Source organism: Sciurus vulgaris (genome assembly GCF_902686455.1).
Source record: "Sciurus vulgaris genome assembly, chromosome: 2".
In the NCBI taxonomy this organism is placed as follows: Eukaryota; Metazoa; Chordata; class Mammalia; order Rodentia; family Sciuridae; genus Sciurus; species Sciurus vulgaris.
Genome location: NC_136462.1, coordinates 31480045 through 31505802, shown reverse-complemented (window position 1 = coordinate 31505802; position 25758 = coordinate 31480045). Strand labels below are relative to the sequence as shown.

At 44.8% G+C, this 25758-nt stretch overlaps 2 protein-coding genes across 11 annotated transcripts in view; both read left to right on the top strand.

Annotated features, from left to right (window-relative positions):
- Nucleotides 1–25758, top strand: part of RGS6 (regulator of G protein signaling 6) — a 560790-nt gene that overhangs the window by 471670 nt on the left and 63362 nt on the right. For all 10 annotated transcript variants that reach the window (XM_079129808.1, XM_079129805.1, XM_079129809.1 and 7 more), the window contains exons 9-13: nt 2109–2190; nt 3378–3452; nt 5416–5514; nt 6798–6859; nt 19254–19364. In XM_079129808.1, the coding sequence (XP_078985934.1) occupies nt 2109–2190; nt 3378–3452; nt 5416–5514; nt 6798–6859; nt 19254–19364 (429 nt within the window). The remainder of the gene's footprint in view (nt 1–2108; nt 2191–3377; nt 3453–5415; nt 5515–6797; nt 6860–19253; nt 19365–25758) is intronic.
- Nucleotides 10704–12929, top strand: LOC306653614 (large ribosomal subunit protein uL4-like; the record flags this gene model as incomplete). Its single annotated transcript, XM_079126648.1, has 2 exons — nt 10704–10770; nt 11555–12929. The coding sequence occupies 2 exons, from the start codon at nt 10704–10706 to the stop codon at nt 12847–12849; spliced, it is 1362 nt and encodes a 453-aa protein (XP_078982774.1). The 3' UTR covers nt 12850–12929.

The window sequence follows — 25758 nt, the reverse complement described above, 5'->3', positions numbered from 1 at the left end:
TTCAAAAGAAGGTGCCTCGGTAGGCAAGGGGATCTTCCCAAAGGCAGACCTCTTGTAAGTGTAGCTATTTGCCCACGATTTCCAACTGTCCCTCCAACCCAGTAGGGTTGGAGATTTGGTCCTCATAGGAAAACATGTTGAAGTTTTAGGGGGACAAGTAACCACTCTCCCCTTTATCTCTAAAGGGGAGGAGTTTAAAACCTATTATAAGACATAGAAATCAAACATTTGGAGCCCATTAATTGAAAGATTATCAAGCATGGCTTTGTATCTGTGGTCTCGAGCCCAAATTAAATTTGTACTTCCCAGGCAAAAACAGGTATCTGAGCTGACCCATCCATTGCATGCAGAGAAGGGATATCCTGAGGACAGCTGACCTAGACAGGGACAGAGAGGATCAGCCTAAGTGTTCTCAATATACCCTTTCAAATTTACCAGTAAGCAAAGTCATTCTTCCTCCATAAAAATCAAGAGATGAAAAGAAGAAAAAGGTTGGAGGGATTTTTTCCATATTTTCCCCTCCCTGAATATATAGTCGAAATCTCTTCTCTAAGGAGATATGAAGGATGAGGAATGAATGTCCCCGAGCCCACAAACATGGTTATCAACCAGATCCATGTAATTCTGGACATGGCATTGCTGTGGTGGGGTCTCCCTTGTCCTGTCCAGTGGGATCTGCTTCCGCCAGCAGTGTTCCTAGGAAAAGTGGGATAAAGCAGGGGTGGGACAGGGATGTGGAGCGGGAGAGCGCAAGTCCCCTTTCCCCTGGGCACCATCTGCATGCGGGCAGACCCCATGGACTTTACACTCTACGGGTGGCATCGCGCTTCCCCTAGAGCTGGGTCTCAGTCTGCGTGGTGAGGATGGATCGCAGCTGTGGACACAGGTGGAAATGACCTAAGGTCATCTGGTCCAGTGCACTGTACTGGTCATTGCCGTCCTCCTCTGCAATCTCTGCCTGTCCCCTGCCCGGTCTGCCAGCCACCTGCCGATTACCCCATTGCTCCCGGCAGTCCCAGAGGAAGGTGGGCACCAGGCTGGCGTTGAGCTGCAGCAGAAGCCTCTGGGAAAACAGAAGGTGGGAGAGCCGGTGGGTCGGAGGCTGGGATTTGGATGGGCTGTGGAAGAAAGGAACCTGCGTCCTCAGAAGCCACTGGGAAGCAGAGAGGAGAGCACATTTGCTCTTGCACAATCAAACAGCATCACGGTATAAGGGGAGGGGACATTGGCACTTTGTACATATATGGTGTTTCTCCATTAACTTTTTTGATTAACTCAGTGATTACATTATAATTGTGGGCCATTTAAGTACACAGTAATTATCACAAAAATCATGGGGTGATTACAGGTTTATTTCAGTCCAGTAAACTAAAGTGCTCCCAAGAGAGCTGAGAGCCAGAAGTTACACGGCAATTAATCCGAGTTGCTTTTTACTTAGACACCATGAAATAACACATGCTTTAAAAAAAAAAAAAGTCTCTTATCTGAGCTGCTGATTGGGACATAAATAATCTGTCTTTGCCACCTGTAATTTCTCTTTTGCAATTTCTGTCTCCCCCACCTGAGGTTGGTGACGTTTACCTTCTAAATCTTGTCACATGCTAGGGCCATTATTTTGCCTTTAGAAAACCAGTTGGCTTAAGTGACTTTTAAAATACCTACCTGCAGCATTTTAAAGACATTTCTATGAGGCTCTGAAACTAAAGTAAACTTTCAAATTTGAGATGGAACACTGCCAACCCAGCAGTTATATTCCTTCTTCTAGACGTGTGTGGGCACCTTCCCTTCAAGAGCAGGGGTATGTCAATGGGTGATTCGGTTCTCAGTAATCCAGATCTTAACACTTCAGATGGCCGACTTCATCCTCTCCTCTTCCCTTGGGTTCATCGTGTTTGTAGCACCTCTATGGCAATCTATGATCCAGCCTGAAACATGTTATCTTGCCACGTGTGGAATCTGGTTTCCCAGAGGGAACTGTACACCTGCAGAGAGCAGGGACCACCCGGGTGCCAACATCCTTGAGTGCAGCTAAGCTTCTAGAAATGAGAGAAGAGAATTAGAGTCAGGGAGGAAAACAATATGAAAGCCTCTTATTTCCTCTCTTTCAGGATCGATCGGAAAAAGGACAAGACAGAAAGAAAAATTTTGGATAGTCAGGAACGGGCCTTTTGGGATGTCCACAGACCAGTGGTGAGAAAGCTCTACTTAGTTTTCCAGGGGGTATATATTTATACACACGTATAAATATATAGACATATGTATATATTTAACTTTCCTGTTTTCTTCTTTACAAAGAAAAGACTGTCTCTGGTGATCAGGTGTCTCATTCTTAAGAAAATTTCTGCACTTTGTACAACTAGTTTTGCCATTCATTCCTAAAATCTCAGCAGATATTCCAGAATATATGTCCATTTCCACCTTTTATCCATCTATGAAAATATGGAAATAGAAACGGAGGAGTGATAAGAATTCTATCAGGAAAACTTTGAACCCCAGAAGTTTACATTTCCCCCCAATTAACAATTTCCATTGTCTTTCAACTCTAAACTTAAACCATTGTCTTTCGAATATAGTTAGTTCTTGTCGTTCACAGTAGTGATGTTCTGTAGGGTACCTGTGAACACTGAATTAGTGAACATGGAAGCAAGGACTCCAGAAAAGTGCAGGGTTGGGTTCCTGTGAGCCTCTGGTTACATTTTTGTCAACTGATCAATATGAAACTTTGTTGAATGTCTGTTTCTGTATAAAAATGCCCTCAACTGTTGGTTCATTAACATTGAACTCACAGCCAGCTACGCTATAACCCATGCCAGAGTGAAGCTCATCTAACACATATTTTCTCCTCAGGGCACATCCCAGCCTTCTTGCACCTAGGAACACCTGACAGCACTATAGCACTCTGCTTGGGGACCATTGTAAACAGAAAAACTACCAACAAAAGCCCAGAAATGCAAAAACCTAAACCCTAAATAAGACTGGCTTACAGTATGAGACCTGAAACAAGAAGGCAGAACAGCACTTGTACATCCTGATCTGGGCTCATGCACGTGGGCAGCTCAATATTTTTGGCATCCTATCCCTATCTGTTAAATCATTGAAAACACTGATTCAGGTTACAGATACATTTTAGGAACTGGCAATCTTGCCACTTGAATAATAAGTTTGCTCTTAGAAACAGTACACTGTTCCCACTACATATTATCCTTTCCATAAGGTCAGAATTCCGGAGGGGTTCTCACAGCAACATAAGAGCATTTGTTATAGCAAAATGAAAACCATCATGCATTATCGTAATGGGGAAGCTAAAGATTGGTTCTGATGCGCTAAATGGGATGAACAATTTTCACTTCATAATCTGTATGATTTTCCTCTCTCAGCCAGGCTGTGTGAACACAACAGAAATGGACATCAGAAAATGTCGGCGTTTGAAGAATCCACAAAAGGTTAAAAAGGTTCGCTCGTTTAGCTGAATTAAAACTTCTTGGTACAAATAGCCCTTCCATTTCTGGTCTTCTCCACATAATAATTTTCTCTTTGGAATTCTATCATATTTTATCTTTTGAAACCATTCTATTCATAAATTCTAGAGGTATGTTTTGAGTGACGTGGGTGCTGGGCACCATGTTTGCTGCTGGGATTCAGGTTCTCATGGAGTTGGGTGGGTGGAAAGGAAACCAGTCAACAAGCAACCAGGCCAGGAGGGCTGTCTTAGGGGAAGGGTGGGCTGGGTCAGGAGCCCCCAGGAGGCCAGACTGGGGCTTCCCAAGGGCATCCTGAAATCAGGGTCAAGTGAGATGAAGGGCAAAGCCCATGGCTCTGGGGAGGTGGCAGCAAGGAAAGAGAACTAAGGGCACAAAAAGTGGGAGAGCCCCCTCCCTGGGGTGACAATGAGCTTGGCACTTGGCACTTGGCAAATGAAAGAGTTTTAGTGTAGCCAGATTGTTCAAACTCAATCACCATCTTGCCCAACTATAGATGATTCAGTGGTCACTTGAATTTCACTTTAAAAGGGGAGTGGCCAGAGCTCAGCCAGGGGTACCACATCCATCCATACCTCCACCCTAGCACAGTACCAAGGACAGTGTTGTGACTGTTCTCCATAATGTTACTTTCAAAAGCTTTGAGTTTTGTCCCCAATAGTCCTACTTCTTATAATGACCAATTTTCTCTGTCTCTCTAACACACACACACACACACACACACACACACACACACAAATTGAGTATCCCCTATTCAAAATGCTCCGGACTAGAAATGTTTCTGATTTTGGATTGTTTTTCAGAGTTTGGAATATTTGCATATACATACTGAGATATCTTGGGAATAGGACCCAAGCCTGAACACAAAATTTATTTATGTATCATAGACACACAGCCTGAAAGTAATTTTACACAGTTTTTTAGTGAGCCTGTATTTTGACTGCAACCTGTCACATGAGGTCAGGTATGAAATTTCCCACTGAGGGCATCAGGTGGATACTTAAACAGTTTCAAATTTTGGAGGATTTCAGGCTAGGGATGACTTCTGTGTGTGCATGCACGTACACACATACATACAAATTTTGAATCTACTGTGTATTGGGTTTGTCACTGAGACAACAATGCCTACTGTATTATACTTTCAATTATTAGTCTTGTCTTGGATGTTCTCATTTAATCTTTTAAGAGCCCCTAATTCTAATTCTAATATTCCAGAATTTCATGAAGTCACCTGTACCTTATCTGAACCCTTCTCAATTTTATAGATTTCAGTTACACCCTGCATGTCCTTCAGGGCTTTGTTTCTTTCCTAACACAAAGGAGACTTTGAGTCTCTTCACAGCACTAGGAACAGTTTTCAAAGAGTCACAGCTATAGACGAGCAGAGAAACTGAGGCCAGAAATCTATTTCACTTAAAAGAGAAAGCCTGAAATGCTGCTTCTCAATTTTGTGCCAGATGGACCTGTCATCTGCTGCCAAGTAGAAAATTTAGAAAGGAACTTTTGCAATAACCTTTAGCAGTTGTTTTTGAACTTTCTTTAGCCTCAGAATCACCTGGGACGTTTGATAAAAGTACAGATCCCAAACCTACTCACAGTAGGTCTGGGGTGAGCTCCACAAGATGTACCTTTACCAAGTGTTCCCAGGTGATTCTTCGCAGATGGGCTCATAGACCATATCCGGAAAAACAGTGACATGCAAGGAGGTCATTTCAACTTGACAAAAGGAAGAATTTTCAGGCAGTTGTAAACCCAAAATGGGATGAGATGCCCCAAGAGGTAGAATTCCCATCATTTGAGAAATTTAAGCAAAGGTTTGTCACTCTTGTGTGGATTTCATAGAGGGGATGGAAAGAATATGATGAGAGGTTGAACTAGCTGACCCCCGGGCGCCCCTCAACTCTGAAGGACATGATCTTATTCTTGCTCCTTCTAGTCCGTGTACGGTGTGACAGAAGAGTCCCAGTCACAGAGTCCTGTTCACATACCCAGTCAGCCAATCAGGAAAACTACAAAAGAGGACATTCGGAAACAGGTGAATGCATGCCACCGCTGTGCTTCCAGGAGGAGACATGGCTGGTTTAAAATCCCCTTTAGTGCTCACGTGGGAAGACTGAGAAAGCTTTGAGTTCTTAGAAACCACTGTGGAATCCAGCGATGGGAGACTTTGGGTGCATCATGAACGACCTATGGAAGCCTGGGAGGATGAATCCTCCAGGAGCAGCTCTTAAAGAAGTGCAAAACGAGAAGTTCCAATGCTGGGGCTGAATCCCACGGATGGCTGTGGGAGTTGGGAGAAGGAGGGAATCATGTCCCAGGACCCTAAAAAGTATAATGTGCTTCCAGAGACCACTACCAATGCTATTGCCATGGTTCAGAAGGAAAGCTTAAGAATAGCTGGGCATGGCGGCACACACCTGTAATCCAGAGACTCACGAGGCTGAGGCAGGAGGATTGCAAGTTTGAGGTCAGCCTCAGCAACTCAGCAAGGCCCTGAGCAACTTAGTGAGATCCTGTCTCAAAATACAAAATAAAAAGGGCTGGAATGTAGCTCAGTGGTAAAGCATCCCTGGGTTCAATCCTCAGTACCAAAAATATTTAAAAATAAAAGAATAAAGTAAGCCCTATCCCAACGCCATTTGAGTGTGATTTGATTTAATGTCATTTTCTTAACATTATGAGAAGCCCAGATCAACAGAGCACACTTAATTACATCACTCTCTTCTGATATTTACTGGTACTGAGGCAACTTGAGAACCTTCTCTTTGCATCATGCTTTCCCAGCCTCTGAAGAGGGATGGGTTTAAGAGTAAAAACTTCTGGGTGTCATCCTATGGCACATTGATTACTAGTTAGGGAAGAAGAAACAGACATCTGCAATATAGCTCTTTGATGATCAATTTAAACATGCCAAGCACATAGATTCCTACATGTGTAAAAAAGGTGGGCAGAGAGATGGTCACTGGAATTCAAGCAAAATAGATTTTCACCGTGCACATATTAACCCTGTGCTATTACTGAGCTTTGTAGAATATATGTTGCCTTTAAGTTTTAGAATAGCTTTTGGGAATCAAGACTTAAATTATAACACAGTACAGGTACATGCCCTAGGCTAACTTATAGAGTAAGAATCCTGGGTGCAATAGGATTTTCCAAAAGGACCAATTGGTTGCCGGAGCGTAATGCTGGAGGGCAGGAGAAGTCTTGCCAGAGGTCGTTCAGATCTTGGTGGAAATGGAGGATCTGGGTTTATGGAATAAAGGGAGGGAAAAAAGAATTCTGTTTTGGTCTCAACCTCTCTGCTCTCTCTTTCCCCAGATAACATTTTTGAATGCACAGATTGATAGACACTGTTTGAAAATGTCCAAAGTGGCTGAAAGGTATGTTTCCCCTCAATAATTTTACTGCTTTCTTCTTATTTTATAGGGGAGAAATGTTACGGGCTTATAGTTAAAAGTGTGTTCAACTTCGAGAGTTAGATTATAGTTACTCCTAAGCTGATACATTAAGAACCCTAGACTCCATGTGAATGTAGCTAAGATAACAGGCCTCCCTTGAGTGATGTCAAGAAATGTCCTATGGCAAAGCTTCTTAGGGGGTGGCCCCAGGACCTTGTCAATCGGGGAAGAATGTCCTTAAAAGCCCCATCATGCTTCTTTGCCTTCTGCCTCTTGGTGAATTCAAATGGAATCGCTCCCTTTCCAGCTGTAAAATGCCCAGATTCACTTTATAGGGGAAAGAAATCATGTGTGCCCTTTGAGGTGCTAGCCACGTAAACAGGAGGGTATTGGATCCTCGGGAGGCATTCCGCTTCCACACACCATCAACCACTGAACTGCATCGAATCAACTGTTAAGAAAATATCTGGCCCCTCCAGCCTGGCTTCCGAGGGAGCATTTGTGCTACAATCTGCACCAGTGGCTGGTTCCACTCCGTTAACTTGTGGGAGATTCAATTTTATCAACTAAATGGTGTGTTTTTGAACTCTTCAGCGAAGACAGGAGACCACCTGGGGAATCTGTATGGAATAAATCTAATCAGGCAGTCCAGAACTGAACATTTGTTCATCCAAATGCTGCTGTTAAACCAGTGACCAATTTCTGGAGGAATCAAGGGCTTAAATGGGGTCTTAGCCTTTATTGGACATTAGATAAACTGGGTCCTTTAAGCCCCATTTGTTTAGGGATCTGTGCAGGCCACCTGTAAGCCTTTCTCTGCTGTTCCCTGGGCTGATTCACATTTTTAGATAAATAATGACAAATGGAAAGCTAAGAAAATTCCATTCCCAAATCAAAAGCCTGAATTAACACTCTGCCTTCAAGGACCAAGGACATCTGTGGATTTGGGCTTTGGTGGCATCTTGTATCTATTCCAGGGTTTCTTGATAATGGCACAATTGACATTCTGGGCCAGATAATTGCTTGTTGTGTTTATAACATCCAATACATGATAGGATATTTTACAATATCCCTGACCCCTACCTGCTAGAGCCCAGGCGTTCCCGCGCCCACAGTAGTAACAACCAAAACTACCTCCAGATGTTGCCAGATGTCTGGGGGAGGGGGCACAAAATCGCCCCATTGAGAATCATGGGTATTCCTACTTTCCCTAATGCAAATGCTTCCGGAGGCTGCTAATGACTGAAGCCCCACTTACAGTCAAAGCCACCGGTTCCAGAGTGACAGTCATAGCTCACTACGGAGCCACCACACACCCCATCATCATTATGCAGGGCTCTGGTCAGAGCACCAGACCCTGAAAGGGGTTTTTATGTCTCACTCTGGTGCCTTTGCCCCTGAAGAGTGGCTGAGAAGGAATTGGCTGCGTGACCTCCGCTTCACGGGTTTCAGAGCTCTGAGGACCCACAGCCTCTTTCACTGTGAAACAGGGACAGAAGCGGCTGTGCTGCACACTGTGAGGTCTGTGGGCTAGCAGTGCTAAGGTCTGGCCTTGGAAGGGCTCCTTAGAGTTCGCAGGCCTAGGAGCAGCGTTTGCAGGAGACTCTTCCCCCTGCCTAGTGGCCCAGGTCCAGTGAGCTGAGCACCACAATCCAGGTGAGGAAAGGGATTAAACAATGGAACTTCCCAAGCCTCAGCCCCAGCGATGGGGATTCTCTGGTTTGAGGGTAGACCCAAGGAACCTGCATTTTGGATAATCTTCAAGTTCACTCATTCGTCTCTGAGGATCTGGTAAAGCCATTGGCAGCTACTCAGAATCTCATACTGACCCAAGAGTTCACATCAGGAGGGTTGCCAGCTTTGTCTCATCTTTGAGGTGTGGAGGAAGAGCCAGAGGTCAGTCAACAAGAGGTATGCAACTACCTCACAGGTGTGCTAAGGCCAGGGAAGGGAGAAAGCCCAGGTGGGGTGGCGGCGGGGCCTGGAACATCCTATTGTTTGTTTGTTTATCTGCTCTCAGGGAGGAGCCCCGCCTGGTATGTCTAATTATGCTTAAGAGATTATTCCAACCGCAGTACCTCGATCCCCAGCTAAAAGCTTCCAAGAGTCTGACCCCAGCAGAGGCTGGATTTTATTCCCAGCAGCAATAACTGGCAACTTTTCAAGATGACGGGAGGTTTTTCATTAGACCCACAAGGAAACTCCCAGAGAGGGAGGAGCAGAGAGAGGAAGCCGGGTGTTAGCAGGAGATAAAGCATCCCAGAGCCATTCTGTCAGCGGCTGGGCTCTGCTGAGGTGAGGCCAGGGAGGTGGTCCTGGCAACTGGCCAGAGGGGAAAGCTGAGCTCACTCAGGTGGGCCACACAGCTGGGCCTGCTCCAGGTGATAAGTGGTAATTATTCAGGACTGCATCCCCTGGAGAAAAGTTCCCCATATTTTTTTTTTTCCATTTAGTCCCCTGAGTGATAGCAAAGGCCCTGTTCTGAAAAGACAAGTCAGGGTGGGGTTAAAGGCACAGTTGGATCTAATCAGGAGGGAATAAGGAAGCTTTGCAAACTACAGCAGCAGAGCACACCACCATCCAGAGGATGGGGCCAGCTGTGGAGGTTTGACTCCTCCACTCAGCCTTTTCCTGTTTCCTAAAAACAGGGACACATGGCTTCATCTCTCTGTGCCTCCTTTCCACCTCTTTAAAGGGGAGAGGGTAGTGGTGCTTAGTGGTCAGGGTGAGTTAGTACATTGTCTTGGGGCTCAGCTTAAGAATAGACAGATCACCAAATTTGAGAGTCTTTATTAACCGGCCGGCTGACTGTCTCACACACTACTCCAGAAATGGCCATTGGTAGAACAGCCCCGCCCACAGGGTTGCAGGGGTTTTCATACCATAAGACAGTACATCAATCATAAGTGTCTGTCGCTATGATTCAAAATTACAAACTAACATCATGAGATCTAAAATCATTAGCAGAAGGGGGAAGTGGGTCAAAATGACCTTACTTAGGTACAAATTAAAGAACGGTTACTAACATCTTGACAATCGCTGTTGACATGGTACATTGTTCAGGAAACTAGACATCAAAAAGAGAACAATTTTTCATTATACAAGAATTGCCATTTCATCGTTTTGTATTGCCAACCATGTCATGCTAAGCAACTGTTGATGGGTACACAGGCAGGGTGTTCCCATGGGAGAAGCATTTCCTACTTAACAGGGAGTCTCAGAGCAAAATGGAGTCTGTTTAGTCATTGCCCGTATAGCCTGGCCTATAACTTTTCCACGGTGTCAAATTTGTCAGCCCGTCACACACATGCCAAGAGCTTGGTCTGGTGCTTGGCCCTCAGTACCCTCACAGTGAATGTGAAGGGTTATTATTTACCGGGTGGTGACTAATGGTGTTTTGGAAAGGAGCAGAATTCAGGTGTATGAGATGGAATGAACCGAGTATATGGTGCTCAGAAGAGCACAGGTATGTTAGCTTTTCATCTCTGTGACAGATACCCGAGAAGGTCAACTTAGAGGAGGAAAGCTTTATTTTGGCTCACAGTTTCAGAGGGTTTAGTCCATGGTCGGCTGGCTCCATTGTTCTGGGTCTAATCCAACAGCAGAACATCATGAGAGAAGAGGTTGACGAGGACAGCCACTCACTCCATGGTGTCCAGGAAGTAGAGGGGGGACAGGGCAAGGGACAAGATAGACCCTTCCAGGACACACCTCCAGTAACCTTCTTCCAACTAGGCTTTACCGCCTGCAGTTTCCACCGCTTCCCAATAATGCCTTCCAATATGAATTCCTCGACAGATTGATCCACCGATGGGTTCAAGCCCTCATGACCCATCACCTCCCCGATTCCCCACCTCTGAACATTGCTGCAGTGGAGGTCAAGCCTTCAACACGTGAGCCTCTAGGGGACGGTGGAGAAGCAAACCATTAGCAACAGAACAGGCTAACGCAATCCTTCCCACCCGCCCTCTTCTCTGTCTCCCACTCAGAAAGCCCTGCAGGTAGCCAGAGGCTGGTATGCAGCCCACAATCCAGGTGGCTTCCTCCTCTGCTTCCACAGCGCTGCTAATCAGGAGCCTCTGGGGAGGGAGGGATCTCACTTGAGGAGACTGGCTCTTCTGCACCATTTTTTCAGATTATCCCAATTTCCCAAATATTCTGTCCATTGTCCCCACAAGTGTTTAAATGCCCCTGAAATACCAGCATCACAGGGACTAAACTGCATTTCCTAGGCTGCCTTCTGTACCCAGAAGCAGCACAAAAGCCACATGAGGTATCACCCAGTTTTTGTTTCACACACAAATGAACTTTCCAGATAAATACTGCTGAATCCTTTAAGCTTTTTATTTTAGCTATTTTAAATGAAAATATCTCTTAAAGATCATTTGCGGGCCATGGTGAGTGGAAGTCTTGGTGGCTGGACTTTCGCCTGTTCCGGAGCGAGAAGGGAGTGATGGAGGGTTCAGAAAACAAAATCTGTAGGAGAGGAATCAAGGACGAGCGTTCCAAAGGCATCTATTTCTGGGGGGAACTGGGTTGTGTGGCAACCCGGCAGCCATCTTAGGCAACGTGGGCGCGCCTGGAAGCTGCTTGGGAGAACTTCGGTCTTTCTCAGAGGGACTTGAGGATTCTAGCTTTCTTTGGATCCTAGAAAACTAGAGTTCCTTTGGAAATGAGAATCTTTGGGGCCTAAGAACAAGGCGTGTGCTCGACCCCTGATATCTGTGTACTCTGAAAAGGGGGAGTCATCTGGCAAAAATGTCACTTTGCCTGCTGTGTTCAAGGCTCCAATTCGACCAGATATTGTGAATTTTGTTCATACCAACTTGCGTAAAAACAACAGACAGCCCTATGCTGTCAGTGAATTGGCAGGTCATCAGACCAGTGCTGAGTCTTGGGGTACTGGCAGAGCTGTGGCTCGAATTCCCAGAGTTCGAGGTGGTGGGACCCACCGTGCTGGCCAAGGTGCCTTTGGAAATATGTGTAGAGGAGGCCGCATGTTTGCACCAACCAAAACGTGGCGTCGTTGGCACCGTAGAGTGAACACAACCCAAAAGCGATATGCCATCTGCTCCGCCTTGGCTGCCTCAGCCTTACCAGCCCTGGTCATGTCTAAAGGTCATCGAATTGAGGAAGTTCCTGAACTCCCTTTGGTGGTGGAAGATAAAGTTGAAGGTTATAAGAAGACCAAGGAGGCTGTTTTGCTTCTTAAAAAACTTAAAGCCTGGAATGACATCAAAAAGGTCTATGCCTCTCAACGAATGAGAGCTGGCAAAGGCAAAATGAGAAACCGTCGTCGTATCCAGCGCAGGGGACCCTGTATCATCTATAATGAAGACAATGGTATCATCAAGGCCTTCAGAAACATTCCTGGAATTACTCTACTTAATGTAAGCAAACTGAACATTTTGAAACTTGCTCCTGGTGGGCATGTGGGACGTTTCTGCATTTGGACTGAAAGTGCTTTTCGGAAGTTGGATGAACTGTATGGCACTTGGCGTAAAGCTGCTTCCCTCAAGAGTAACTATAACCTCCCTATGCACAAAATGATGAATACAGACCTCAGCAGAATCTTGAAAAGCCCAGAAATCCAAAAAGCTCTCAGGGCACCACGTAAGAAGATTCATCGCAGAGTCCTGAAGAAGAATCCATTGAAAAACCTGAGAATCATGTTGAAGCTAAACCCATATGCAAAGACTATGCGCCGGAACACCATTCTTCGCCAGGCCAAGAATCACAAACTCCGGGTGGATAAAGCAGCAGCAGCTGCAGCAGCAGCCAAATCAGATAAAAAAGATAAGAAGGGGGCTGCAGGCAAGAAGCCTGTGGTAAAGAAGCATGGAAAGAAGGCTGTTGGTGTTAAGCAGAAGAAACCTGTGGGGAAAAAGGCAGCTCCCTCCAAGAAACCAACAGCTGAAAAGAAAACAGTCGAAAAGAAACCTGTTGCAGAAGAGAAAAAGTCTGCTGCATAAACTCTTAAAATCAGTTTTATTCCATAAGTTCAAATAATTTGGGACAGTTTATTTTGAATAAAGAGCTGGTCAAATACGCAGTAACAAAAAAAAAAAAAAAAAAAAAAAAAAAAAAAGATCATTTGCTTACTTACCTTCCTAAAGAAAGGATGCTACATTTCAGTTACTTCTGGATGCCACGGGCCAGTGTCCTTATATTGTGCCTTAAAATTCAGTCAATGATCAGGATCTTAGGAGGTTCCACAATCTGCTTTCTCTTCCCTGAACGGCCCCAGGCCATTCTGTTCTTTGAGTCCCTGTTTTTAGAGGTGGCTTATTTTCTTCTTCCTATCTACCTGCTTATCTCTAGCGTCCCTTCCTTTCTAACCGACATCCCTTTCTAATCTGTGGCTAACTGGTTATATCAGTTAACTATGGCCAACTAGCAAAGCACCCCAAAACACAGTGGTTTAAAGCTACAGTACTCTCCCCTTATCCACAAGGGATACATTCCAAGACCTCCAGTGGATGCCTGAAACTGCAGACAGTACTGTGTACTCTCTATAATGTTTTTTCCTATATATACATACCTGTAGTAAAGTTTAACTTATAAATTGGCACATTAAGAGATTTAAATAACCAATAATAAAGTGGAACAATTCTAACAATATACTGTAAGAAAAGTTACATGGATGTGTTCTCTTTAAATAATTTTTACTACTTTTACCTTTTCACTTGAAGTACTTTATGGCTTCTTTTTGGCCCCTCTGAATTACCATCATCACTACTCTGACCCGTTGGGGTCATTATTAAGTAAAACAAGGACTACTCAACCACAAGGATTGCAATGCCATGACAGTGGATCTGATAACCCAGAAGGGTATTAGGTGACTAACGGGCAGGTAGCATATATAACATAGACACACTGCACAAAGATATGATTCATGACCTGGGTGGAACAGGAGACTCGAGATTTCATTATACTATTCAAACTAGCAAGCAATTTAAAACTTATGACTTTTTTATTCCTAGAATTTTCCACTTAATATTTCCAGACTACAGTTGACTGTGGATAACTGAAACTACAGAAAGAAAAACAATTGATAAGGGAGGGCTGCTATATAGGCATTTTTTATTACTCATATCCACGGGCTAATTGGCTGCATGGGCTCAGCTGTGTGTGTGTGTGTGTGTGTGTGTGTGTGTGTGTGTGTGTGTTTGTGTGTGTGTGTGCGCGCGTGCGCGCTGCTATGGATTACATAAGCTACTCTGCTCATCTTCACTGGGCTTTCTCACGTGTTTGGCTTCTGTGGGTTTAGAATGGCCTCAGCTGGGACAATTGGTCTCTGCTTCACATGCACTCTAATAGGCTGGCTCGATTCTGTTCATATGGGGAGAGTGGGATTATAAGAGAGAGAGAAAAGAAGCAAGCAAAATCTCTTGAGGCTTGGGCTGGCCCTCTGTTACTTTCTGCTGAATTTTATTGGGTAAAGCAAGTCATAAGCCAGACTTGATTCAAAGTCTGGGGCAATAGGATCCAGTTTTGAAATTTGAACCTTACACACCAGGAAACCAAATAACCAAGTATTAACCTTGATCCTAAAGCCAGAACAAAGAGTCTTCTCTGTGAGGTATGTATGCTATGTGAATGACAGGCAATGAACTTTGAGGCATGAAGTTTATGTCCCCTATAGACTCTCCTAAGAGGCCCCTTGGTCATTTGTCTATGTTCTCTGGATAGTCAAAGGTACCAAATAAATGAGGTCTTCCTCCTCTTTGCAAGAGTCCCCAATGGAGTCTCTTTTCTACACACCCAAGCTTAAAAGCACTTGACAGACTGACTTCAAGAATACGGAATCCATACATTTTAGTTCCAAACTGTCCAATGTGTTGTCAAGCTCCCCAGATGACTTCTTCTCATGCACAGTGGTGCTGAGCTACACCATGGCCACCATCACCCAGATACCCTGTCACACTGCCTGCACAGGGAGAGATCAAGCTGTTTTATTTGAGTCTGTGTCTGTGCTTGGCTCATCCTTGCCCATTACTGGGAGCCATTTGTGAGTCACAGCTGATTGCTGCAGTGATTTTCTTTAAACATCATCTTGCTTGCCCATCTCTGAGATTGCCGCTGCTCTCTGAAATTGGGTGCTGGTTGCTCCTCTGCCTCCTGACCCACAGTGATCATGAAATGTAATTAACAGAATGAGATAAGACAGCAAGGAACTGAGTACCCTAAGGCTCTATTAAAAACCTGCTAGGGTGATAGAGGTCCGTGAACTTAATGTCTAATGCTAGATTCAAGGGTGGAAGAAAAAGGAAGCCAAAGAAGTCATTACAACTTTGCTCTTATGTGATTCCAGAAACCGAGCGGTCCTTGCTTCTCCTTTCTCCCAGTCCATCTTAGGAGACAAGAAAAAAGATCAGAGGTGACATTTATAGCCAGGGTCACCGTGTCCAGATCAAGATCTGGAATCTGTAGCATACAGGCATTTGCTCTTCTTTCTGAGGGACCCAATTCACCTGCACATCCCTTCACTCATCCCGAGTTTCTCTGTTGAATATATTTCTTCTGGGTTAAGAAATTAACCCAGTTAAGAAATTCTTTCTTTCTTTTGTTCTTTTTTGTTGAGGGGTGATAATCAGGGATTGAACCCAGGGGCACTTAACCACTGAGTCACATCCCCAGCTCTTTTTATATTCAATTTAAAGACAAGGTCTATTTAGCTAAGTTGCTTAGTCTTGCTAAGTGGCGGAGGCTGGCTTTGAACTCATGATCCTCCTGTCTCAGCCTCCTGAGCCACTGGGGAGTTCTTTCTGTGTTCTCTCTCCTTCCCACCTTCTCCAACATGAAAAACCTTAATTAATTAGTTGATGGGAACCAAATTTCCTACCCCTCTGCAGTGCTGTTCTGCTTTCCCTGCTTCCCGACCTGGTCCCCCTTCTGTGCCGGCTCCCTTTCACGCATCAGTTTAGAAACTGCACGTCCCAAGGAGAAGGTGAAACACGTCCTGCTCGCCCCTGGTGCTCTCAGCATCTGGTTTCCTGCTCATTTGAAGGCTCTGACTTCAGGAGCGCCTTGGCACCTTTCCACTGTGCTGCTGAAGTGGAACGATGGTCACTGCGACACAGCGTTTTCACTCCCTGCCTCCTTCACCCTTGGATCATCACCATGTCAGCGTCTCTTCATCTTCTCTCCTACCCACTCTGTAAACCCAATTCCACATATGTGCGCTGAACTCTTGGGGTTCCTTCCTCCATGTCCCTCCACCCAGGTGGGCCACATCTCTTCTTCCTCCATCTCAACTGCCAAATTTTTCTATATGTCAAGTCACCAAGTCATGTCATTGTTTTTTGATTCAAGAAGAGAGGCTGACATTTAAAACTTCTTTCCAGACTTTTCCAAGTGGTTGGACTAAACATGTTCTAAACTCCCTTTCATTATTTCTTCTTCAAGTTTATCCAAGGTACACTCTAATTACATTCTAAATCGAGAAGATTTTGAATTAATAACTGCCTAGCACCCCGTGACTGGTTAATGGAGTTGGAAACTGACTTTGCTGTTAGCTCGGTGCTAGCATCTTCCGTGACCCAGAGAGCTGTTTAATGACGTCAGTGGTGCTGAACGCTGTCTTCCAAACAGCCGACTGACCGCAGAGTGTCTCCATGGCAGCCTGGCAGATTTGTGCCAGCTACTCCAGGGAGAGGGGCCAGGATTATGTAGACAAAGGAGCCATCTCCACCCAAGAGCCATTTCAAGGCCCCAGTGATGGTGGGTGGCACATTTGCCAAAGGTTGGTGGGTCAGCATCTTCTAATGATGTGAGAACTTGAAAATAAGAAAACCAGGAAGTAATCAGAAGAAGCCAGGGACAAGGGCACAAGAATTTTTAAAGAAGTTCAATGAGTGATATTGTTGCTAATGAGCTTCCTCTGGATTTCTCACAGTTATTTTCTATTGTCCGTCTCCTCCCAACTCTGCTTTGGGGCCACATACATCCCTGTGCATGGGGGGCCATCCCACAAAGCCCTTTACATGCCTCTGTTGTATCTTTCCTGACACTTTTGCTGTCCTTCCCGGGATCTTTCTGTGGCCATTAGTATTGACTTTGAATACAAAGAGTACTGTGTTGATCACGGCTGTCTCCTTCATTGCCTGCCTGGCCTTTTCCTTTGTCCTGTGCCTCGTGAGCAGACGGAAGTCTGTGCACCCCCAGGAAGCGCGCATTCTTGGCGTCAGGGAGCCTCCCTGGCCAGTGCTACCAAAGGAGCATGGGCATGCCTTCATATTCCCCCACTCTCACCCCCCTTTCGATGTACTAATTAGGTTTCAAGCCAAACAATCCCAGTTTGAACTCGGTTCAACAAAAAGGAGCCTATGTAGACGCCTGGAATGCAAGGAGGGGCTGCAGATTGAACTCTGGGATGGAGAGTGACGCCTACTTCACCGCAGTCGCGTGTTAGGAAACGGGAGCAGCCCTAGCCCCTGTATTTGTGACTGTACAGCTTCCACTGCTGAGACCGGATAGAGAGAAGCTTGACCCCACCTGGGGCAGGTGTGTCTGTTTCTGAGCAAATCAACCAGGGCCAGGAACGGCGCTTACAAACTGGTCCATGACGGCCCCTAAATCTTCCCTGTGAGCACGTCATGGTGCAATTATCAGTAGATGAGTAGAACCAAGCAGAAACCCAGAAGAGCCTTCTGTGCCTGCTGGCCCATACCCTGTGCTCTCAACTTGGGTGGCTACCACATCCTGCCTTGGACCCGCAACCACATTCTCTTGAACCAAGATCACCGTTAAATCTCACCACCCCTTCTCCATCCAGTTCTCTAAAGATACTCCCAAATTTCTCTAAAGGAGGCCTGGCCGGGAGCCTGTGTGTCGTTGTGGTTTGAGTCGCCAGGCAGCACTTCCTACTTCGTCAGTTGCTCTCTGGCCTTTTAAGATTCATTGAGAGGGGTTGAAGGGCCTGGAGATTTACAGGACGGATGATTTGCCTCTACTGTGCATGGTGGTTTCAATCATATATGCTATGATTAGGGAGGACTTCAAGATTCTTTTGAAGTACTTTCCCTTTTGTTTTTTTTACTGCAATGCTCAACAAGGCTATTAAATGGCATATGGTAAGCTTGATAAGATTAATTCAATATCTTAACCAAGAACTAAATCTAAGGTCTTCCAACTTGGACCAGTACTCCCACAGGGGTGGTTTCCCCCATAACTTGCAAGTGCATCCTTTGTTAGAAAACTACTAAAGGATGCGCTTCCACATTCAGAGAGTGAAACCAAGAGGCAGACTTGGAATCCTGGAAATAAGCATTCAGTAGAAGTAAAGGAAGTCTCAGGATGATGATTTTGCATCAGGTCTATGGAGACAACAGTCTGTGTCGGAGCAAGAGGACTAAAGACTGGAGAAGAGGACCTCCAGGAGATAGGGGAGAAGATCTCTGGGGGATAGGGATAGAAATGATTATCTCATATGTCTAAGAGAACTAAGATGTGTTTTACTAAGTTGTTAAGTGTTTTACAGGTTTGTTAAGACACTTAGAAAAAAGTAGTAAGCTACTAGGCTAAGAAATAATTTTATCCAGTTTAATAATGTAGACACTGACCATTGGTTTCACAAAAATTGTTATGTTTGTCTGTTTGGAAGAACACTGAAGGGTGGGCAGTGGTGGACTGGGATACGTGAGTAGAAAGTTAAATCCTTGTCTAAAATTGATAAATTGAGAACAGCTAGAAAAGTACATAATTCTAAAATATAGGTAAACTCTAGGTAAAAGCTAGGAGGAACAGAAGATAGAACACAGATGCCTCTGTAAGAAAGGATAGGATAAAACAATAATTGCTTTTTAGGGGGTACATAGAACCATTTAGTACTACTTGATTGATTTACATTATATATTAGATGCATATATCTATTAGGTTGTAATTATAGCTAGGAAAACCAAGTGGCTTTTTGGAAAAATGCTTCTATGAACACCTTGTGGTCGGCCAGGATTTAAAAGACTTTCCCATAAGAAAGTCCCCTGTTGTGAATGCTGGGCCAGCAGCCGGGCAGAATACTGGTAGTGACTTCTGTGTGCTCCAGATGCCTTGAGACCTGTAGTCTTTGTGGGAAGGCGCTTCAAGCAGGTTTGGATCAGTGCATCAGTAAGGCTAGCGCAAGCAGGGTAAGATGGGAGCACTAAGCTTCAGGTAAGGCCCTAAGGGGGAGGGGGAGGTCTTCAAATGCCTCTGTATACTATGTCTGCAACCACGCAGCGTTATGTTCATGACAGGAAGGGAACAAGAACAACTGAAAACAGTTTGGTTTGTGAGAAGTGGGAGTAGGGAGTGTTTTTTACATTTTAGAGTTATAGGAAGACTGCTCTCATACCATTTTTCCAGGAAATCAGTGGTGTTCTTTGCTTCCCTCCCGCAGTTTAATTGCTTACACGGAACAGTATGTGGAATATGATCCTTTCATAACACCAGCAGAGCCATCTAATCCTTGGATCAGCGATGACATCGCCTTATGGGACATCGAGATGAGGTAAAAAAGCGTTTTAAGGTCTGAGAGTGGGAGGGTTATCGGAAAAATAAAAAACCCTATGAGATCACATTATTCCCTATCTTAATTTGACTTGTTTGATTACTAGAACAGAAACCCTGCCAGGAACCCCTGGACTGAGTTCCGCTTACTCGTGCTTTCTACCTCCCTGTAGCTTTGAGCTGTAGGTGATCCTTATGGCTTCCCTCTGACCTCCCTCTGACCCCTTGTGCATCCCACTATCTGGGGAAGTCAGTCAGTCACCATTCCCTAACCCTGCTTGCGGTAAGGAAAGAACCTGCCAGCCTGTTCGTTTTCTTCCTAGTTGGCCATGACAGCAGTGTTCACTGGCCCTTGCTCTGTACTGGCCAGATCACACAGTAGGTGTCTTCAATTCCCTCAACAGGTAAACATTATTAAACATTATTATTCTTGCCATGGAACCAATGAGGAAACTCAGGCACAGCAGAGTTAATGAACTTCTCCAAGGTCACACAGCTAGTAAGCCACAGGGTTAGGATTACAACCCAGGCGGAGGGTTCCAGGGCTGTGAATTTCCTCACTCCGCTTTTCTGGAATACCTGGCAGCAGTAATTCCATCACTCAGGAGCTCCTGCCCTGTGAGGGAAACAGGTGTATCTACTCCGTAGCTGAATAACCGAAACCCAGAGGCACTTGGACCACTTTCAAAATTACAGGTGGTGCATAGACAATTCTGTGCTGGGTGCTTTCACAACCTCTGCCCCTCAACTGGATGACATTTCTTTTCTCATTTTTCTGTCACATCATGTTCTCTTTCACTTTTGTTTTCTTTCTGGAATCTTCTCTTGAAATGGAGAAACCTTATAAAAACTAATAAAAGTCATAAATGCTTATGATGAAAATCTGGAAGTATCCATATGTGCCTAAAGAAGAAAATCCTCTCTTCCTCTCACCCAATAACACTTTCTGGGAAGAACATCTGTTTATAGCCTGATGTCCTCATTTCCAAAGCAGGGGGCACTGTAGGGAGCTTCCAGGGTTACCAGGGATAAGTGGTTGATGGAAACAGGGATGTTTGACAGATGTCAGAGACTGGGTCAACTGCGGGCTTAGGGTGGCTCCGTGTCAACCCCCGAGCACATTCCATCCTTCTCAGTGATCTCACGTCTTGGCAATTCTAGATTTTTTTTCAGAGCAGTGGCTATGATAAAAAGCTAACACGGCATAAAAATCAACACGGAATAAGAAAAGAGGGTGGTAGAGTCCAATCTGATTCCAAAGTTTAGAAAGCATGCATTGCCCAACTGGTGTACATTGTGGCTGTTTAAGAATGAAATAAATATTTTTTTTTTCTTTCAATTGATGTGTATTTCATGTAACTACATAAATATAAATACAAGTTGACTGGACCTGACCTTAATAACTGTTAGGGATTTTTCTGGCCCAGGGGGACCATAAAAAACTTAAGTCACTAAAGGGTTTCATGAACTCAGAAAGTTTGGGAACCACTGAGTTGGTGTCTATTCCTTTACATTTTTATGCATATTAAAATATCCTACTCTTTAGTATAATTAGGTTCATTATCTATATACATTGTTCAATATTTTTAATTAGCAATGTAACATGGCAATCTTTCCATGTAAACACATGTGGAGTCACCTTATCCTTTTTAAATATCTGCATTAATATCCCCTGGCATGAGCGAAGTAAAATATATTTAAGCAATCCCTGGGTCATACATATTTAAGTCATGTCTTTTTTTACAACATTAACAATGATTCAAGGAACATCACTGTACACAAGTCCAATTATTTCTTTAATACAAATTTTCCAGAAGTAGAATTTCTAGGAATGGTACACATATTTTAATTTTAGTTTATGTGCCTAGATTCCTCTTGAGTAGAACTAATTTCTTCATCCCCTCATTTTAAAGTGCTCATTTCCCCCACATTCTTACTGTAAGCTCAGGGGCATGATGAGCAGCGGCCGAATAAAATCATACAGAAAGTGGCTGAAGCAAGCTTTATTGGAATTTGGCTCTCAGGCGAAATTCCCAGACCCCCAGGGTACAGCTCAAGTAGGGACCCGGAGAAAATCACACGTGGCCCTGGCTGCCCAGGGTTTTTATAGGCCGGAATGGGAGAGGGTCCTGCTGAGTGACAGGTGGATGTTAAGGGTCAGTGCAATTTTCTAGCCCACTTGATCGGTCACCATTTGGTGGGCTGGCCTTTGTTTCAGCTGCTCTGCCCCCTATAGTTGCCTAAATTCCCACCTAACACAAACCCAAGCATTTTACATTTGCAAATCCAATAGGTTGGGGAAAAAGTCTCATTTAACTAGAACCATTTCTTTATTAAGATACTCGACAGTCTTCACCAGGTTATCAGATGTCCATTCTTTTGTTACTTGCCAGTTCTAATGTCCTTTAATCATTTTTCTAGTGCTGTTTTGCTTTGGATATTGGGACATAAAACCGTCAAATTTACTTTGATCATTTATTGTCTCTTTTTTTCTGATAACTTTGTTTTCTGAATCTCATTCTTTCTTCTTACTTCTTTTCCCCTTCCCTGATGTGTGCTTCACTAATCAAGTTTTTTTTAAACCCTAGTTTGTATTCTAGTCATAGTTACCTTGAAATGTTTCTATTTAAAATGTCACCAAAATATATACACATAGAGTGAAATACATAAAATTAAAAGCGGAAGTTTTCCTTCACCTCTTCCACGTCCCATTCTTTTCCAGATGTATGTGAACTTGATACATTTTGGAACTTCTATCAACTTCGAAAGAATCAATCGTATCTCAATGAACATCTCCATCTTTTTATATATATTTCTGACATGACTCAGGTTGTTTCATTCATTCCGATCCAAGACTCTTTTATCTTTCTCCTTTTTTATTGTTCAATTACTGCTGCTCTTGTTTCCATTCTATCCTCTCTTTTTAGGAAATCCTTTGGTAGGAATTCCGGGCCTCTGGAATGGAGTTGCCATCTCTCTTATCTTTCCCCAATCACACTTTCCATCCCTTAGTCTTTTTATTCTATATTTAAAGGACAGAACCTCTGGAGCTGCTCCAGAGTCCTCATGAATGAAGGTCTTTACTTTCAGCCCTGGCCATACATTAGAAACGAGAGTTTTTTTAAATCTCCCCAGGTAGTCTTGGGTCTTGGTCTAGAAAATGATATCAGGAGGTGCTGAGAGCTCACTCAGCAACTGTGCCAATCAATGGTTCTCAAACTGTGAGCATTAAAAAGACACATGCCCTGTGACTCTGGACATCTTAATCTCTTTTCCCCTTCTGGTGCTGGGGCTTGAACCCAGGGCCTTGCATAGGCTAGACAGGTACTTTACCACAGAGCTCCACGCCCAGCCCTTGGGTGTCTGGCTTTTCAGGAAGCATGGAGGCGATTCTGGGACCCTGGTGTGGTTCTCTGAGTTGCCCTGGCAGCTGTCCTCTGAACAGTAGAGCTTCACCTGGGTGTCTTAGTGGGAGGGCACAGGTAAATTGTCAGAGTTCCCCTCTGAATGCAGAGCAGGCTGAAAGACTGGATTCTCTCTCAAGCTCTAGGACTGTGGGGTCCCTGGGAGACAGAGCCCCTCCTTCTTTAGCGTGACATGTGCTCTGCTCTGTGTCAGACCCAGATGGAGGTTCTGATGCCCCTCAGCTCCCTCCCGGGTGCTCCCCAACAAGTCCACTCTTCTCCCTCTGTGAGGGGCCCTGGGGAGCCCCGTCAGCTCTGAAGCAAGGGGAGGCAGCAGGAAACGCAATGCCTGTAGAGGTGTCTGCGCTGCCGAGATGACTTTCTCCCTATGTTTGCTGTAGCTCTCCGAGGCTCACAGAGGCACCGCCCTCCGCTCTTATTGCTTGTGTTAGAAGCTGGACAAAACCACACCCCTTCCCTTAGCAACCCCTTCTTCCATATGCAGCTTATCCATACTTCTGGGTTTCTTCCCTATGTCCCTGTCCAACGCCCACCCATGGCCTCCATTCCCAGTCCTGCTGCTCAGAGCTTGGCATTTTCCCAGGCTTCTTTTGGAAATGCCAGGCTATGGCCTTTTTTTGGGGGGGGGGCGGGGGGGGGTGCATGTTAGGCAAGCACTCTACCACTAAGCTGTGTCCCCAGCCCCTGCCCAGCTACTGTCTTTGATGACTCCACTGGCCTCATAGACTACTCTTGCTCCGCTTTGTCATGAACTTGATTCATCTGCTTTATACCTTTCTGAAATTCCTCAACTTATCATCTGCTGGTAGGAAACTTATTTATTCCTACATACTATGTTGCGGAGTGTTGGTTTTTGTTGTTTGTTTTTATTTTTAAATACTAAACTTCACTGAACTTCACAGTCTTGCCGGTTCCCCCTCCTGAACCAACCTTCCAGGGCTGGCTTTCCTTCTCATTCAAGTCTCCTTTTATTGGTGACCCTTCCTCAAAGAAGCTTTCTGTGACTGTCCAGTTTAAAGCAGCTGCTCCTTCCCCCAGTGAGTTGGGAGGAGGATGTGATATTCAACAACTCATCAAAGCAGAAAATCGCTTACAATTATTTTAGCATCTAAACCTCCACCTGGCACTCAGTAGGCACTCAAAAGTATAGGTTGGATGGAAGAGGGATAAGTGAGTGACTCTTCCTAGAGTCATTTAATGGGTATTTAGAAAAGAAGGAGAACTAAATGCCTAATTCACTGTGATAAAATGAATTTCCTCCTTTGTTCTTAAGTCAGCAAAGAAGCATGTCATACTTTGGGGAAATCATGGTCACCTGGCTACCTGGTTGATCCAAACCTACTCAGCGCTTTACCCCGGGGTGCTGCAGGGCCTTTCAAGAGCTCCTGGTCTGCTCTTGACATTCAGCCTTCTCATCTAATGGCTAACCTAAGACAGCTACAGGTCCCGCCCTCCTACAAGCAGAATCGAGAGGCCAGAGAAAATGTCGCCCTGATTCTCGTCCCCAACTCAGATGCTGGCAGTGGTGTGGGGAGAAACACAAAGTGTGGGACCCATGCCAACATCACACTTCAGCCCAGGGATGGCTCCCGTCCACAATGAAGAGGCTGAAGGTGACCAATAAGACAATCAAAAGTCATTTTTTTCTCTCAGTTTAATGCAACACATATGTCCTGAAACCTAGTTTGTGCTGTGTTCTGAGCAAGAAGTTCTCAGAACACACAGGTAGCAAGGTCAACAAAACCTGCTCTGCTACCACCTGGCACTAGGATTCCTCCTTGCTTGGCAAAGGGCATTAAGCCACTAGGGGCAGAAAATCGTCCCTGCGGGGAGGGGTGTTGGCAGATTCAAACAACAAAGGGAGAGAGTGCTGTGCCAAGGGAGAAAACGAGACGAGTGTCTTCTGTTCCTGAGAGGTGGGAGGGAAGGCAGCCGGGATGACGTAGAAATCAGGTCTCTGGGCAAGGCCAGGAAAATTCTAGCATCCAGTGACCAAGGGCTTTTCAAGAACAGGAGTGGTGAGTATGTGACTTTTTAAACCGTCGGCTGCCTGTAGACTGATGTGTGGCCCCTTCTTAAGGCCCAGGAATGTCAGTAAAGATTCCTACCCTCCCAGATGCTTCAGGTGAAGGAGGGCACTGGTGTGGGCTAGGAGAGACAGCATGTGAGAAAACCACTCCATCTGGAATCCGGGTTCATCTGAGCGAGGCTTGAGCCTCCCCTGAGCTGCAAAGGGTCCCCTGGGACATCCAGGGCAGAGGACATCGCAGACAGTGTTCAGATTCTACAGAGATGAAGAACACACTCTATCTACGAGAGAAGCTTACAGCCAGTCCAGCAAAGGACAACCACCCCAGTTTAACTGAATAAGAGGCAAATTAGTGCAGGATGTGGCATAAACAGGAGGAAAATGTTCTTGGATCCCATCTCCTTCTCAGAGAAGCTATTGGATCAAAAACCCAAGAATAAGAAAGCATATATTCCAAGGGCAATAAGAAGCTATCTATATTTTTGGTAGGGGTGACTAGAGATTGAACCTAGGGGTGCGATACCACTGAGCTACCTTTCCAATCCTTTTTTATTTTTTATTTTGAGACAGGGTCTTGCTAAGTTGCTGAGGCTGACCTCAAACTTGTGATCCTCCTACGTCAGCCTCCCAAGTCACTGGAATTACAGGCACACACCACCATGCCCAGCAAGGCTATCATTTTAAAGCACCGGCAAACTATACCTCAAGTCTATCCAATGAAAATTCTGAGAAATAAAGTTTAATTAAAGAAAATAGTGATAGCCAGAGCTTATCGTTGAAGAAAGATCAGCCAAAAGTTAGCAGATGGCAACTGGAGAGAATTTTTCAGTCTAAACACCACCAGAAGAACATCCCAGAGAGGCCTATGGGAAGCATTTTGGATAGTGCCATTAACCAGATGGTGGGTCTAATGAAAACCTGGTGTTGCCAGCAGAATTGTG